The sequence below is a fragment of the Sceloporus occidentalis genome, unplaced genomic scaffold, assembly GCF_023333645.1.
Source record: "Sceloporus occidentalis isolate IW3139 unplaced genomic scaffold, rSceOcc1.0.p SCAF_188, whole genome shotgun sequence".
Taxonomy (NCBI): domain Eukaryota; kingdom Metazoa; phylum Chordata; class Lepidosauria; order Squamata; family Phrynosomatidae; genus Sceloporus; species Sceloporus occidentalis.
The window spans coordinates 515,613-533,368 of record NW_028317168.1 but is presented as its reverse complement, the minus strand read 5'-3'; the positions used below and the strand labels follow the sequence as shown (position 1 = coordinate 533,368).

At 36.6% G+C, this 17,756-nt stretch overlaps 1 protein-coding gene across 1 annotated transcript in view; it reads left to right on the top strand.

Annotated features, from left to right (window-relative positions):
- Positions 1-3,289: 3,289 nt before the first annotated feature.
- The window catches only part of LOC149278453 (thrombospondin-1), a 72,568-nt gene continuing 58,101 nt past the window's right edge, over positions 3,290-17,756 (top strand). The window contains exons 1-20 of the mRNA XM_089501921.1: positions 3,290-3,356; positions 3,981-4,558; positions 4,919-4,994; positions 5,476-5,672; positions 5,835-5,960; positions 6,623-6,716; positions 7,424-7,597; positions 7,693-7,869; positions 8,196-8,369; positions 8,611-8,738; positions 10,460-10,612; positions 10,768-10,986; positions 11,226-11,333; positions 12,053-12,212; positions 12,636-12,754; positions 13,761-13,995; positions 14,243-14,470; positions 14,667-14,938; positions 15,153-15,250; positions 15,629-15,768. Coding sequence (XP_089358047.1) covers positions 3,290-3,356; positions 3,981-4,558; positions 4,919-4,994; positions 5,476-5,672; positions 5,835-5,960; positions 6,623-6,716; positions 7,424-7,597; positions 7,693-7,869; positions 8,196-8,369; positions 8,611-8,738; positions 10,460-10,612; positions 10,768-10,986; positions 11,226-11,333; positions 12,053-12,212; positions 12,636-12,754; positions 13,761-13,995; positions 14,243-14,470; positions 14,667-14,938; positions 15,153-15,250; positions 15,629-15,768 — 3,523 coding nt within the window. The remainder of the gene's footprint in view (positions 3,357-3,980; positions 4,559-4,918; positions 4,995-5,475; positions 5,673-5,834; positions 5,961-6,622; positions 6,717-7,423; positions 7,598-7,692; positions 7,870-8,195; positions 8,370-8,610; positions 8,739-10,459; positions 10,613-10,767; positions 10,987-11,225; positions 11,334-12,052; positions 12,213-12,635; positions 12,755-13,760; positions 13,996-14,242; positions 14,471-14,666; positions 14,939-15,152; positions 15,251-15,628; positions 15,769-17,756) is intronic.

The window sequence follows — 17,756 nt, the reverse complement described above, 5'->3', positions numbered from 1 at the left end:
GACTGGATTCTTCTGAACAGGGACCTGGTGAAAGTGCAAGAAAGCATCTGCCTTGATGTTTCAAGAACCTGGAGAATAGGTTATGTGTAGATTAAATCTAGTAAAGAAAAGTACCCCATGTGCTTGTCTGGGCCGTAATAGTTTGGTGGTCCATAAATATTTTAGGTTACAGTGGTCGGTATATACCGGGGGCTTGGACCATTCTAGGAAGTGTCACCATTCATCTAAGGCTTGCTTGATAGCCAACAATTATCTGTCTCCCATATCATAGTTGATCTCTAGTGGATCAACTATGATGTCTGAGAGAATAATATGCTATGTTCCTTTTCCCCTACCCTTTGAGAAAGTACAGCCCCTATGACCATATCTGATGCATCTACCTTCACATGAAATGGTTTAGAGGTATCCAGCTGAATTAGAACGTAAGGTGTTGTTTCAAAGTCTGAAATGCTTGCTGGGCTTCTGCAGTCCAGAGGAATTGGACTGGTGGGTTAATATGTGTTATGATTTGGGAGAATTGTCTTATAAATTGCCTGTAGAAATTAACAAATCCAATAAAGCATTGTATAGCTTTCTTATCATGAGGGACTGGCCATTTGTATTTTTCCTAATAATAGAATAAATCCAATGAATTCTACTGTAGATGATTCAAAGGTTCTGGAATATAGATGATGTCTGTGAAGGCAAGTCAATACTCTTTTAACATGTTCTTTATGTTTAGGTAGGGAAGTAGAAAAGATAAGTATATCATCCAAGTAAGCCACAATGAAGGTATCCAGGAACTAACGAAAAACACAATTTAAAAAATGTTAAAATATACCGGGTGCACTACACAAACCAAAGGGCAACACAAGATAGCGTCCATAGCGCTTTTTAAATGCAGTCTTTCATTCTTCTCCCTGTTTGATGCAAATTAAATTGTATGTTCCACGGAGATTCACCTCCACCTGGAAGGTGGAGATAAAAAGATCAGTCCAGGTGTCAGGACTTACCTCTTTATCGCTACTCTTGGAGCATCTCTATCTGTGGAGGGGGTGGGCGATTGCCCTGTTGTCCCCCTGGATTCACCAATGCAACAGTCTTGTCATTCTTTAATGTAAATGTATTTTTAAAGTATAAAGAAAAACAGACATTTGCCGAATAAATTAGAACAATGATGTGTCCTAAATATGTGTATAAAATTTTCTAGACTAAACATTGGATTTATGTGCTCTCATTGCTGCTGAAAAACTCCTTGTCGTTGTTATTGCTTTCGTCTGTGTATTGAAGTACAGCTCTCTGTCCAAAGTCCATTCTTTAGTGCTGCTGTCACAGACTCTATACATGAATGGAATTCCAGACCTTGGAGCAGTATTTTTCTTGTAGATTGCTTACATAGGTGTGATAATGGTGGATCTAAAACTCAAAGCAGTATGCCATGCACATCCTATTATTAACATTAGGCTGTTTTATTACATTTTATAAGTTATGAAACTTAAAATAAAACTTAAAAATAAGAGTTAACGTAATGTTAACTGCAGTTCACAAGCGCACCCTAGTGGAAATTCCAGGAAACTGCTATGCAAAAAAAATGTATGAATGTTAAAGAGTTGTCTGCAACTTTAACGTAATTAAGTATGTATTTTTAAGGGTCACAGAGAGAATAAACTATTATATAAGTTAAAACACAGTAATGTGCTTTTAACATTAAAGTATCTTTATAGTATAAGTTAATACACATTAGGCACTTTTTTCTCCCTGTGGGTGGAGTCATTAAGGCTAGAAGAGCTTTCTTTCTCCTTTCATTAAGCCATAAACGGCAGCTCGATATTAGAAGTCACGGACCTATTGTAAGAATGTATGCTGTAACAGTATGACACAGAGAAATGTTGATCCAAAATGCACATATGTGTGGCTATATACGTGAATATATGATATTAAGTATATACTAGATACTCATTGCACGTTTATAGATGCAAACACTACTTACAGAATGTGGAGAAAAGTCCTCTTAACACTTTGCTGTACATCCAGTAATCCTTTATTCGAATACTTCTTAATTACTAACCAATGTTTATTTTTAGAACTACTTCGCAGACTTCTCTGAGGAGATATTCCATTATTTGTGTGTATAGTACATTTTCTTTATGCCTTTGTTGGACATTCCTTGGCTTATAAGAAAGAAAGAAAAAAAAACTTGGAAATTTGTCATTAAGAAATTCCTTAGCATGCGTCAGAGGGTAATATTCACTTTGTGTGATAGTTGTGTGTCTGCTTCACGTTGTGAGGTAATAGGATAAACAGGAGCCCGTTTCCTGCCACTCGGTTTGTGATTGGCTGGGGGGCGACTAAAGGAATGCGGGAGCTGCTTTATATGGACTGCACCGTGCTGCCTTTGAATCAGAACGCATGGAGAGCGCTTAACTAGTGGAATAGGAGAACACGGCACTTTCCTATTCACCCTGACAACCGGGAGACTGCTCTATACCGCTGCAGCCACAAAGGACCTACATTACCTTGGCGTACAAGAATGTAAGATGCCATACATCCTTATGCACTTTTAGATTCTAAAAGATTAGATTTTTGTTTTTCGTTTGCTATCAAAACTCAACTAAAATACATCCACTGCTATTTTACATATTGAATGAGATTTCAGTTAATATTGACTATTACAATAGTTCTTTACTGTATGGATAATGCAAGTTATAGTATATTAGTTTTGCTTTTATTGAACTTGATCCAATCTAATTAATTGAAGGAGTTTGGTCTTTATTGGAAAAGTCAGGTTTTTAGTGATTTTCAAGCACTAGGCACCACTACTTGCATTGTGGTTCTGGTTATTCTTAAAATAACACTCTGTTGTGTGTGTGCCTTTATATCACCTTGTATTTAATTGTATTTTTTGTGCTTTTGTGAATACCCTTTTGTTCAATTACTTTATGTCAATCTACTATTAGGCTATTTCAATTTTTCTTCTCTTTTTATTTACATGGAAAATGTTGTACAATGTAAATAATGTGTCTGCAACATTTGGTTACTGAAGATTGAATTTTAGTAATTTATTATTTGCACATTTTGCTGTGGTCAAGGCAACTAATTTCTATTTTTCTCTTCTGAAATAGCATACAGACAAATGCATGTTGTTTGAGTTCTATTAATTTGAGTATTGTTTGCTGATACTCTACACAAATGAACTGTATTGTTATTTTTCTATGATGTCTCCTTGATGTTGTTTAAATGTATGGTTGTGTTAGGGGCTTACTAATAAATGTCTATGTGTGTTTCTTTGCAGAGATCATTGTTTTACTGTATGGAAATAATGAAGGGTATTTTTCTTCTGGTAATGTTGGCTGTTTGTCAGACAGACCAAGCTCCAGGTAAGCTAAAAAAAAACAAAAAAAAAAATAACTATTTCAGTGATGAATATCTGAGGCTTCATATTTTTTTACCTGGGTAGTACATGTTTTAAGACACAAAAGGGGATCTGTAAAGTGATTTTGGATACGTAGCATTCCTTGTATGCATCACCAGAGCTCCATTAACGGCTTTTATATGGAGTGCCTGGATGCCACAGTACTAGTGGGAATTGTAATGAACTCTGTGTTATAAGGTTTAGAAAACAAAGTATACTGCTATGATTAACATTTCCTATGTAAAAGATATATATTCAGTATATATTTATGAATCTTTTTTTAATGTATAAAACATTATGTTTCATTGTTCAATATAGTACTGATTATAAATATATATAGACTTTTGTATATGTCCAGGTTTTGCTGCTCAAGCGAATAATTATAGTTGCTGTAATATAAACGTAAAATGTTAAAATAATCATGCCTTAGAGACACCAGATGTTGTAGTTTAGTCTTCTTTTTTGGTCAAATTACTTACTCCTTTTGTGTATCAATTTGCTATTCCTAATTACAAATATTTTGCTAGAGAGGAATGCCAAACACAGTAAAAGGACATGGCTATATTATCTCTATCCGTTTTCTTTACAGAGTCAGGCAACGATGACAATAGTGTATTTGATCTCTTTGAGTTGACTGGGTTTACCCGTAAAGCTGGCTCCCGCAAGCCTGAAGGAGTTCATCTAGTTAAGGGTCCTGATCCATCTAGCCCAGCCTATAGAATTGAAAATGCAGATAAGATCCCACCAGTTCCAGAAGATAAATTTCAGGATTTGGTTGATGCTGTCCATGCTGAGCGAGGTTTTATTTTGCTGGCTACTTTGCGCCAAGTAAAAAAGACTCGAGGCACACTTCTGTCAATAGAAAGGAAGGATGGATCTGGGCATATATTCAGTCTTGTGTCCAATGGCCGTGCTGGGACTCTTGACTTGAGTCTGAGTGGTGAAGGCACACAACAAGTGGTTTCAGTTGAAGAAGCTCTACTCGCCACTGGTCACTGGAAGAACATCACACTTTTTGTACAAGAAGATCGGGCTCAGCTCTATGTAGGATGTGATAAGATGGAAAATGCTGAACTGGATGTCCCAATCCACAATATTTTCAGTGGAGATCTGGCAAGCACTGCTCAACTTAGAGTAGCAAAAGGAGGTGTGAAAGACAACTTTCAGGTGAGTTTACAGCAAGACAACAACGTAATGTGTAACAGGGAGAGTGATGGTTGGGGACAGTGGATGAGTAAAACAATATTGTAAAAAACAAAATGTGATTCTAAACTAGAAACCTTTGGTATGAAACTTTCAAATGTAATTTAATCATAGATGGATGCTGACACTGTAGGTGCCAAGGGATAAATATTTGGAAAAATCCTGGAATCAGAATACTTAGAGATCTAGGAAATATAGTGGAATATTGATATACATGTTTAAAGTTTCTTAAATATTGCCAGTAACTATTTAGAAACTGTATTTGGTGATAGGATCGGGAACTGATCCACATTAAGCATTGAAACACACCTTTTTCCTTGACAGGGAGTTCTACAGAACCTGCGCTTTGTGTTTGGAACTACATTAGAGGCTATTCTTAGAAACAAAGGCTGCTCCAGCTGTAAGTTGAAGTAACAATTTTAACTGAAAAAATGTATTTGTAATATTCTTTATTATGTTACAAATGTTTAACAAACTCAAAAATATAATATGGGTAAAAGCAATACTGGTTTGTTCTGGAATTCCAGTTAACACATACCTAGTAGTACTTTGATTTGCTGCTCAACCAACATTTAGTCTACACATATGGCTCACAATTATAGTTAATTGTACCTAAAGGAAAGCCTTTGTCCTTAACCAATTTAGTTCAGAATTGCTGGATTTAATCTATACTTTTCAGTTTTGTACAAATATATATTTACCTAGTCTCTGCCTACACCAGAATGTCACTACTGCAGGATCTTGCACAACATTTTGTATTGTACTAACATAACGATATTGTTTTAAGAAATACAAGTTAAGGAAGCCATACAAGATAAGTTTCAATGTGTTATTATATTAGTTGTACAGGAAAGATTATACTAGATTTTATTATTTTCCAGTGTCAAACTCAGTAATCACTTTGGACAACCCAGTCAATGGCTCAAGTCCAGCAATCCGCACCAATTACATTGGACATAAAACAAAAGACCTTCATGCTGTTTGTGGTATTTCGTGTGACGATCTTTCCAGTATGTTTCTGGAATTAAAGGGTCTACGGACAGTTATCACAACTCTTCAGGACAAGGTCCGCAAAGTGGTAAGTAAACACAGCTATTATGAGACCTGTTGGCTGAATATGTTGATATCACAGCCTATGCTAGATTGCAAAATTGTCATGGAATATATAAGATTTGACATATAACTGTATTGGAGCTTCCTAGAGTATGCATTTAACAACTGTCTTCTTGTTTCTCACTAGACTGAAGAAAATGAGCTTATTGCTAAAGTGGCTCAGCTCACACCTGGTGTATGTATTCATAATGGTGTCATGTATAAAAACAGAGAAGAGTGGACCATTGACAGCTGCACTGAATGCACATGTCAGGTAATAACCAATTTACAATCATTCGGTTTGTTTAGTCTTTCATATTATATATTAAGCCAGTTCTTCAAATGGACATTGCTAAAATTATCTAGTTAACACAATAATTACACAGTTAAACATAATAATACTTAATAATTGTACCAATAATATTCACTTTGGAATGCCTAGCGCTAAAGGTTGTAAGCTGTCAAAGCAGGGTCTTTAATCTTTTTTTTTTTTTTTTTTTTTTTTTTTAATGTTAAGCAATAATGAACTGCCTTGACACGACTATAAGGAGAATTTACTGTGGAATTCCTGCTATAACTTGTGCTGAGCTAAATATGGGTGTGAACCAAGATCAAACGGACGCATTGAAAATATGAAATATCTTATACAAAGAATGTACCGCACTTGAATGTGGGCACAATAGCTTAAGGTTAAAAAAATATATAATGCTGGAATTTTTAGTACCTGTGAAATGTAGCTGTCCTGTTATCAACAAACCTATTATTATTTCAAATGTATTATTTATTGTTTTCAATTGGATAACCTGGTGATATATTGCATATGCCTGGACTGTAACTATAGTTATTTTCTAGTACAGCTATTCCAGGCAATTAGATTTAGATTGGTAAATGGCTGCAATCATTTTATAAAAAAGCTATGTTTATGTTTCTTTACAGAACTCCGCAACCATTTGTGTTAAGGTCTCATGTCCTCTAGTCCCCTGCACCAATGCCACAATTCCAGATGGAGAATGCTGCCCTAGATGTTGGCGTAAGTAATTCATTCTTAAACGGTCTAGAACATGGTGTAAACTGCGACTGCTAACCGAGCAGACACAACATGTCACAAACATAGTTATTAGAATTATAAGGAATATACCCTTTTTGCTGTTAACATGTAGTGATGATACACACAACATATCGCACTTGAAAGGGACCTTTTTTTAGATTATTGTGTATATTTTCTCCTCTAGACACCTAGCTTTCATCTGCCAGCACATTAGAAGTGTAATCTGTAAATGTTACATATTACCATTACCATTTTTCAAGTTTAAAATGGAATGGTAAACTTTAAGCCTCAGGCAAAGCTTCTCATTTTCAAAAGGCGTAATGACAAATATGCAGATATTAATCTTGTAAGTACTGGACAAGTTGATTCAGGAAAGAAAGATAAAATATCGCACATGAAAGTGGGACAGCTGATGAAACTGAAGGCTAATATTCAAGCCTGCTCAGTCCTGCATCTTTTATCTTTTGGTCTGCTTAGCATGTTTGGAAAGCTAAGTTGAGCCTAAATTCCTAGTATTTCTACAGGCCATGTTTTTTAATTTAAGAACTTATTTCAAGTTGATGGTCCTAGGTTTCTTTTTTATGTTCTGAATGGTTGTAATACATAAATATAAATGTATATCACTTTAGGAAGCATCATTAGGAAGGCTTATTTAGCTTATAACTTTATACCATTCTATATTATTTCAGCAAGCGACTCTGCTGATGATGGTTGGTCTCCATGGTCTGAATGGACACCTTGCTCTGTGACATGCGGTCACGGCGTCCAGCAAAGAGGTCGATCCTGTGACAGCCTTAACAACAGATGTGAAGGATCATCTGTTCAGACAAGGTCTTGTCACATCCAGGAGTGCGATAAGAGATGTGAGTATGACTAATTACCTAATATTCTGAAGGATTACTTTATCTAAGGTAAATGTGGCATTTTAATTACGGTCGTGTGCATGTTTGTTTTATAGTTAAGCAAGATGGTGGATGGAGCCATTGGTCTCCTTGGTCATCTTGTTCAGTTACTTGTGGAGTTGGTCAGATCACAAGGATACGTCTTTGCAACTCACCTGTCCCTCAGCTAAATGGAAAACAATGTGAAGGAAATGGACGCGAAAACCAGCCCTGCCAGAAAGACCCGTGCCCAAGTAAGTTTTTAATTTGTTTGATTTAAAAAAAAATAAAAAATACTTAAGCGTTTAGAAAAATACAGCATTTTCACAAATTATGTGTACATATGACCCCAGCAATTCAAATGTCACGTTACTGAAAAAAGGAATATTTAATGTCAACTTTTCACTAAAAGGAACTTTTATGGAGAACACTTCTTAAGGTCACTACATACGAAAAGACTGTGGTCCTTTTGTTTGTGATATGAACAGCCAACTAGAACAAAAGCATTTAATTATTTAGAATCTGTTGCAACAAATGTTGGCACACTCAGACCATTACTGTTTTGTTTTTTTCTCTCCAGTTAATGGTCAGTGGGGACCTTGGTCACTATGGGGAACATGCAGTTTGACTTGCGGAGGTGGAGTTCAGAAACGGGAACGTCTTTGTAACAACCCTGAGCCCCAGCATGGTGGCAAAGAATGTTTAGGAGATGCTGCTGATAGTCAGATGTGCAACAAGCAGGACTGCCCAATAGGTGAGCTATCTGTGAGACGTTCGCAGCAAAATTTTAGTTGATTAAAGAGCTATTTTGTTACAAAATTGCTAAATTAAACAGAGAAGGAGGAATAGTATTTAACCCCTTAAGGACAATGGGCGGTCCCTAAACCCATTAAAAACAATGCACATTGAGCCCGTACATGTACTTTGTCATTAAGGGTTAAAGAAAACTCATTTCTAAACCATACAGATATCTTATTGAATGTTCCCTTTTTCAGATGGGTGTCTTTCTAATCCTTGCTTTGCTGGAGTTCAATGCACAAGCTTCCCTGATGGATCCTGGAATTGTGGTGCCTGCCCCACAGGCTACAGAGGAAATGGAACTCACTGTACAGATATAGATGAGGTAACATTTCAATAGTTTAATTAAGCAGGAAAAAGTTATGAATAGTTGCAGACAGGGGCGTAACTAGACGCCTCAGGGCCCGGGTGCGAGAATCTGTTAAGGGCCCCCCCACCCCCTCACCCCCCCCAAAAAAAACCATGATTTTTACCCAACAATTTTTTTTCAACAAATTCAACAAATTCAATTTACATATTGAATCATATCTGTAAAAAAATCAAAGAAAAAGGGGCGCATGTACAAATGGCATAATCCAGGGGTGTCCAAGTTTTTTCTGCAGTGGGCCACTTCATCAGAATTGTATACGTACGAGGGCCGCACTCATTTTTCAGTGACAAAAAATATGGCCTTTAATAAAATATGCAGATTAAAATAAAGTAAAATGACACAAAACCTTTACTCTTCCTCTCACTGATTTCTGGGCCTTGAATGTTTTGCGACTACAAATTCAGGATTCCCTAGATTTATTCTAGGGATGAACTAAAATGAAAATTCTGGACCAAAACATTCAGGGTTCACTTAGCCAAAACCGAAAATGACCCCCACCTTTAAAAATAATAATAAAAACTCACATGTTTAATAAAAGTAGGTAACACGCAATTGGACAAAATTAGCAATGACTTGGCATGATAGGAGTGTGATTGCTAACAGCAATCACAGTCCTATCATACCCAGGCAACCAGTAAATGCTGGTACCTAGGCATGATGGGACTGTGCTCGCTGTGATTGCTGTTAGCAATCACACTCCTATCATGCCAAGTCAGCCAGTACATGCTGGTACAGGGTGGCTGTAAGTGCAGACCCCATACTGCTGGCAGCATCACTACACAAGGGGGGCAGCTGGCCAGGTTTCAGCATGTACTGGCTGACTTGGCATGATAGGAGTGTGATTGCTAACAGTAATCACAGTCCCATCATGCCTAGGTTCCAGCACTTACACATCCATGCTATCACACACACTCATTCATTCACAGATTCATTCCCTCAATCACACACACTCATTCAAACACCCTCCCCACCCCCTTACCTGCACTGCAGCTCCTCGATGCCGCTCACAGACTTCAGCAGGGGGCGTGGCCTCCCTCTGCCTTCTTGGCTAAAGCACAGAGGAAGTAGGATGTCACGTGAACTCCGCTTCCTCTGTGCAGTCCAGAAGACCCTCCCACAAGTAAGTAGCAGGGCTTGAGGTGCGGCTCGCGTAAGATCGGTTGCCCTGGCCGCATGTTGGACGCCCCTGCCTTATTTAAAAAAAAAAAAAAACGGAAAAAAGATTTCGGGCGGCCCCTTGGCTTGGGCCCCCCTGCCGCAGGGGCCCGGTCGCAGTCGCGACCCCTGCGACCCCGGTAGTTCCGCCACTGGTTGCAGAACCCATGCGGCAGCTGACAGTTTTAGACATTGGCCAAAGAATTTGATCCATTTTATGGTACATAAATACTTAAAGAGAGGTAAAATATCATGTTTTCATGAAACGCAAGCTCAAGTTTGTAAGTGGGCTTAGCGCCCACAGCCAAGTGCAACTCATTTGGAGCCAACTTACTTTGTGTTTCTGATTGTAAGTCTGTTAGTAATGAATCAACCCCTGAGTCTGTCCTGGTCCATGCAAAAAAAAAATGGTAGTTATATGTATGTTAAACTTAAATGGCAAAGTTGTTGGGTGTTGTAAAAAAACGTTCTAAAATGACATAGATGTTGTTAATGTGCGCTAATTATTTATTGTTCCTTAGTGTAAAGAAGTACCCGATGCATGCTTTACACTTAACGGAGTGCACAGATGCGAGAACACAGAACCAGGATACAATTGTCTCCCCTGCCCCCCACGCTACACAGGAACGCAGCCTTTTGGAAAGAGTATTGAAGATGCTACAGCAAACAAACAGGTATTGTGTTCAGAGCATACGTAGATGATATTTAAAGACGTACAATAAATATGTATACGCACATGTCTCAGAGTGCATTGGTCTGATTGACACAGATATGTGCCCGTTTTATTGTTTGCAATTTAACATTCGCCTTGTCTTTTCTGAATTTCTAGATTTGCAAACCACGTAACCCATGCACGGATGGAACACACAACTGCAACAAGAATGCAAGATGTATCTACTTAGGCCACTACACCGATCCAATGTTCCGCTGTGAGTGCAGACCAGGATATGCTGGAAATGGCATAATCTGTGGAGAAGACACAGATTTGGATGGATGGCCAAATGAAAACCTCATATGTGTTGATAATGCTACTTACCACTGCAATAAGGTGAGTGGTCATGAGAGGGTATAAACCACAGTGTTTAACAATTGTATTTGACTCAAACTTTTGCATTAAGAACATACATTTTGTGAGCTTGTGCTACTGTTAATTAACTGTTAATAGCATTTAATATTTCAAATATTGCTTCATAAATCTTGCTTCATAGACACACAGTGAATAACTTAGTATTTGTATCAAAGTTCAATTTTGTTGTGATTAAGTGGTACTATTATTCCACTTTACAGGATAATTGCCCAAACCTTCCCAACTCTGGCCAGGAAGATTATGATAAGGATGGAATTGGAGATGCTTGTGATAATGATGATGATAATGATGGCATTCCAGATGATCGGGTAAGCAAAAAAATATATATTAATTCATGTTTTTACTAGTGCAGACATTTGATTTCATGCAGTTAAAATAACACAGCTGGAAAGTAAAAACATCTGCCTTTTTAGGCACAATATGACATATTGTGAAATGTGCCTTGTAAGTTGTGAAATCTCTTGGCAATGGTTGTACCTCTAAGTGTTTCCACAAAACGGGACTATGAAGGGGAAATTGAGTCTTGGCTTCCTGTACACAGCCAGCTACCAGTAGGATAACAGAAGTTACAGCAAGCAGATGTTACCTTGGCCCTTTAGTCCATGGACAGATTCTGGCACCTAACTGTTACTTTTCGTCTGGACCTACTAGCATTCAGAAGTTTAATTTTTGCTAAAAATATCACAATCAAGCCTGTAAAGGCAAAATGTGCTTTCATTCTGATAATTAATGGTTTCACACTAAAACAGCCTGAAAAAATATGTTCTAAGTATAGTTTGTGGGTTACTTGATTGATTCTAATTTCTAATTTTAGAAATTCAGGAGTGAAGTGGTGAATCAGCCATCCCGGCCAAAGCAGCACTTTGCTCGTGTATTTGCTCCAGTTTTTCCTTGATAAACACTGAGTGGATTAGCTAAAGAGCTTGTGGACCTAAGAATTCCTATTATTCCTTCTCATGTGACATTTTTGTCTGACAAATAAGAAATATTCCAAGTTCAAGAATGTATTTGTGTTTGTTTTCTTCAGGACAACTGTCAACTGATATACAATCCTGCCCAGTATGACTATGACCGTGATGACGTGGGAGATCGTTGTGATAATTGCCCATACAACCACAACCCAGACCAAGCTGACACAGATAAAAATGGAGAAGGAGATGCCTGTGCTGTGGATATCGATGGAGATGGTTTGTTTGTTTTTTCTTTTTTAAATTAGATATTCCATTACATTTTTTATCAAAATCCAAATGTTTTGAATGGGTATTAGAGACCATAACAGTTACAGGCCATGTGCAGGATTTATTATCATGTCTGGGTCTAATCTGTGTTTCTGTAGTTTATCAGTAGTTTTTCTGTAGTTTATCAGTTTAATAGTAATGAAACATTTATAAATTATGCAAATATATTTATATGAAGAATTAAATGATCTTGTTTGATTAATAGAGTGCAGTGAAAAATTGGCTGATAGACACAGACTAATGCTAAATACAGCTGGTGGTTGACAGAATTACTAGTGTGGTAGTCTTAGCATATTGTACGTGAATGTATTGTTATGACAAGTATGCAAGGTTTAGCACAACAGAATTTTACAAAAATCCCTCTCTCCTCAGGTATCCTCAATGAGAAAGACAACTGTCCCTATGTGTATAATGTAGACCAGAGGGACACTGATAAGGATGGAGTGGGAGATCAATGTGACAACTGTCCAATGGAGCACAATCCAGAGCAGGTAAGCACTATCTCATCTCATGCACTTTACAACACAGTAGTATTGTTCAGCTTTCAAGCATCATGAAGTTTAGTGGACAGCTGGTACAGACAAAGTTAACATTAATGATTGCCAGTGAAGAGAAGTAACTTCTTAGCAACTACTTTTTTACTAAAGAGAAATAAATTACTAGATTCAGTTTCTCACAAAGAGCTTATATAGTTCAAAGAGTTACATGGAATCATTGAACTGTTTAATATTATGAATTAAAAAAAAAACTGATAGAAATAGTGATACATTCTTCACTCACACAAGCTGATGGAAAATATAAAAATGCACATCTGAAAACAGAACAGGCCTTCCTTGGGCAACACTTGAAAGAAATACATAATATATATATATATATCTATGTGTATTAATATTGCTTTATAACCAGACAAATATACACTCATAATAGATTTGTTTTTTTTATGGCAGAAAATGTATTGATCCAGCCCATATCTTCAGAATTTCCACTTTTCATTTAGTTTAAAAAAAAAAAAAATACAGTACCAGAGAACTATGCTAAATACTGTGGTGACCTTTTTACTGCTTGGCAAGGGCTGAAAGGGAGATCTGCTGTTTCTGTAACCAGTAGAAGGGTTATTTGGATGGCCCAGTCTGTGCCATTCTGCACGTCATGGATTAACTACTTCTGTGAGATCTTTCACATTAATCTTCCTTTATTGTTAAGTTTTAAGCTGAACACGAGTTAAAATTCCCTAGTGCTGATCAGGTTCTTGTTTCGTGAATAATAGATGGATTCTCACCAATAGGGAATCATTTATCACGAGACCTCTGAGAATTATTTTAGAAGCACTACAACATAGTTAACTTCCCTTTGTGAATGTTTTATTTGATGTCAGGCTTGTTAGCAAAGCCTGCATGTATTTTTTTTTATCTGAAATGAGTGTTCCACTTGTTCTATCGGTAAGCTTTATACAGATAAATAATATTTTTACCACTCTACCCATTGTTTCCATTCTAGACTGACTCTGATTCAGATCTTATTGGGGATAAATGTGACAGCAACCAGGACATTGATGAAGATGGGCATCAGAACAACCTGGACAACTGCCCATATGTCCCCAATGCTAACCAGGCAGATCATGATAAGGATGGCAAGGGGGATGCCTGTGACCATGATGATGACAATGATGGAGTCCCCGATGACAAAGATAATTGTAGGCTAGTTCCTAACCCCGATCAGCAAGATACTAATGGTAAGAGTTGACGATTATACCCCATGTTTAAAAACATCTGATGTGAAACACATTATGTTTTCTGTGCTTAAGTATGAAGAGCTAGTACTACTTTTAAGCTAGCCACCATATCATAGAATTTTTGTTTGGAATTTAAAACTACTCCTTCATAATTTGCACTTTAAAATACCTTCAGTTGACCTATGTGATATTGGAGTCTCCTCAGTTGGGTTAAACAGTCAATTGTAAAAGTGTTTTATTTAACTAGGTGATGGGCGTGGAGATGCTTGCCAGACAGACTTTGATGATGATAAAATACCCGACTCTGAGGATGCTTGCCCAGAAAATGTGGGCATTAGCACAACAGATTTCCGTAAATTCCAAATGGTGCCTCTGGATCCTAAAGGAACATCACAAATTGATCCTAACTGGGTTGTCAGGCACCAGGGCAAAGAGCTGGTACAGACTGTTAACTGTGACCCTGGACTTGCTGTTGGTAAGTAATTTTATTATAGTCTGCAACACCACGATAATTAATGTATTGGTCTTCTAAAATGTGGCATCAGCTTATATTAGTCTTGGCCTGCTTATGCAAAAAGTCAAAAACATTATGCATTGGTTGCATGTTATGTCACATGTATATGAAGTTTAGATGTTTATAATTAAATACTGACATTTTATCATTGTGCTAGGTTTTGATCAGTTCAGTGCAGTGGATTTCAGTGGCACATTTTTCATCAACACTGACAGAGATGATGACTATGCTGGATTTGTATTTGGATATCAATCAAGCAGCCGATTTTATGTGGTTATGTGGAAGCAAGTAACTCAGACCTACTGGGACACAACACCTACTAAGGCTCAAGGATATTCTGGTCTTTCTATCAAGGTTGTAAATTCCACCACCGGACCTGGCGAACATCTGCGCAATGCTCTCTGGCACACAGGAAATACTCCGGGACAGGTACTGCCTAGAAAGTTCCTTTACAAAAACTAAGAAGGGTGGTTAATAAAGCACCAACTTTCAAAAGTTTTAAAGTCTCCAATACCCTGAGTTTGGGGTGCGTTTAGTACATTAAAAACATCAGATAAACTGATAAGTACAGTCAGACAGTTACATTTTGGACTCTGTTTTATGCCAATGTATTATACGTAATAAAGTGTTATATGTTTCATAGGTTCGTACATTGTGGCATGACCCACGTCATATAGGATGGAAAGATTTCACAGCTTACAGATGGCACTTGACTCACAGACCAAAGACTGGCTTTATTCGGTAAGACCAATGATGTCAATATTTTAGGACTAATGAATGAAGTACTAATTATGTGCTAGCTGTCCTAGCTTGTGTATTATTAAAGTAGATCATAAACACTTAGTGGGCGCGTGTATGTCATATCTTGTACACAGATAGGCCTATCACCAGCTCAAATTTATATTAGCAAGAGGATAGGGATACTAAATTCACATTTTAACCTTATAAATAAATTTGCTAGTATGTATAGTAGTAAATAGGCGGACTAGATAGGCCAGATCGTTCTTTCCTGCTGTTTGTTTTCTGTGTATGTGCTCTGTTAATGTAGATGGAAATCTAAAAGTTCTGGTGTAAATATTGAAAGAATTTACATTTACTATCAAAATATTACATTTTCAGTGTGGTCATGCATGAAGGCAAAAAGGTCATGGCTGACTCTGGACCAATCTATGATAAAACATATGCTGGTGGAAGACTAGGCTTGTTTGTGTTCTCACAAGAGATGGTGTTCTTTTCTGATCTCAAGTATGAGTGTAGAGGTGAGTTGAACAAGTGAACTAAATCGGATAACTTAAATAACTGTAAAGCAAAAACATTGGCATGTATGAAATTCCAAAACTTGTAAGATTATAGATTGCTTAATTATCGTTGCATACGCAAGTGGTAGAAAAGTTATGCATACACTCTTCTATGAATAACCTTTGTACAATGTAAAGTATCCAAATGCTATACTAGCTGAAACAATCCAAGTAATTAAAACAGATAAACATAGTCGACGAGATTTTTGTTCTAAAAATATTTAGAAGACTTGATGGTTACAAAGAAACAATTAACACATGATATACAAACGTGCCCTTTTTTATTGACTCTTTTGTAAAATTATTTCTATAAGAAAATATTTAATGTCTTCTATTTTTATTTCTTTCAGATTCATAAATCTGGATGCATTGGATGTATTAATGAATGTTAAGGAAACCTCATAGCACCTTCAGAAATGTTAGATATTTACTATCACACATACCATTTCTACCTTTTTTTGGGGGGGGGACTTGATCAACAAAAGTATTTACAAAAAAATGCAAAAAGATGTTTCTTGGGGTCAAACCTCGTGCTGGTTGGAGACCACCCGCATGTATAGTAACTGGATACTCTTTCATCTACTAGTAAAGAGCTTTTATTAGAAAGCTGTAGGAAAAATTATGACTGTTAATGATAGTTTAGAAAACCAACAACTACATATATGTAACTTCTTGGAACTCTTAGATTTGTCAATCAAGTGCCTATATTGATCTCAAGTGTCAGGACATCCATCTCTACTAGTTTCCAATGAATTACCTAAATGATTTATTTGGAACTTCTGGTTTTTTTTGTGAAAGAGAAAATATGCAAAAATATTTTAAGGAAAATGTTCATGCTATTGGAATTATCAGTGTATAACTAAGTAGCATACATATGTAGCTAGAGCTGTCTTCAAATTGATGTATCTGTGTGGAATCCAGATGCGGAGAACTGTTCTAGATAACTGCCTAAATTAAATTGTTTTGTTTGTGAAATATGTGTGCATGTATGTGTGTGTGCATAATAGAAAGATAACCTGTATATTTAACTGAGTTCGTATGGATGCAAAATGCACTTGTTGCAGTTTTTGGCAAAAATCTATTTGCTCGATATAATAAAGTAGTAAGATCGACAAGGATATTAGCACTTGCATACACATATAAAGAATGGAACTTTTTACTTGTTATCGGGGAATAGACCTAGAAGTCCAAAATATTTCACCAGTCTGGTGACAATAATTTAATAGCAGAAACTGAAAAAAAAAGTACATTTTTTTTTTTTCTAGTTCAACTATACATGAGACTGAATAATGTAATCATTCCACTGTGTGGTTTAGAAAGGCTGTACTTACAGGCAATTACAATCCAGGCTCAGAGCTCTTTTCTTTCTGAAGGCGAGACGGCTAAGCTATGTTGATCTTTGTAAGAACCAGAGGGAGAGCAAGGCAAGAGGGGTGGAGAGTTTAGATACAGCTGTCTGCCTTTGCTAAGCATTTAAATCTAAACCATATGTCCATGTAAAACAATTTTGCAACCTACTTAAATTTGTATCAGGTAAATAGTTCCTTTCTGCAAAGAATTATTACATAAGGAAATGCAAAGTTAAAACTTCACACACAAATATTACCTCATTGAGTGATTGAGTAATAGAAAATGCAAGAGGAAAAAAATTGGATACATATTTAACAAGCTTTTCAAGTCTACTGTAGTATTATTCAGTTCTGTATATAGTTACAATGTGTATCCCCAGGAAAGTATTTTAAACTTTTTTTTTTATAAAAATGATATTGATATATTTTCTATATTTCAGCAATTTCATTGCTTTTTTTGTATAAATGATTTTTTTAAAATTGGTATTGCAGTTTAGCATACTGGGTACTGTTTGTAGATATGCTATTTAAATAATTTATCAGGAATCTTCCTGTAGAAACTTTGCTCCTGTTTGTATAAACTGTTTTGCACTTGAAAGA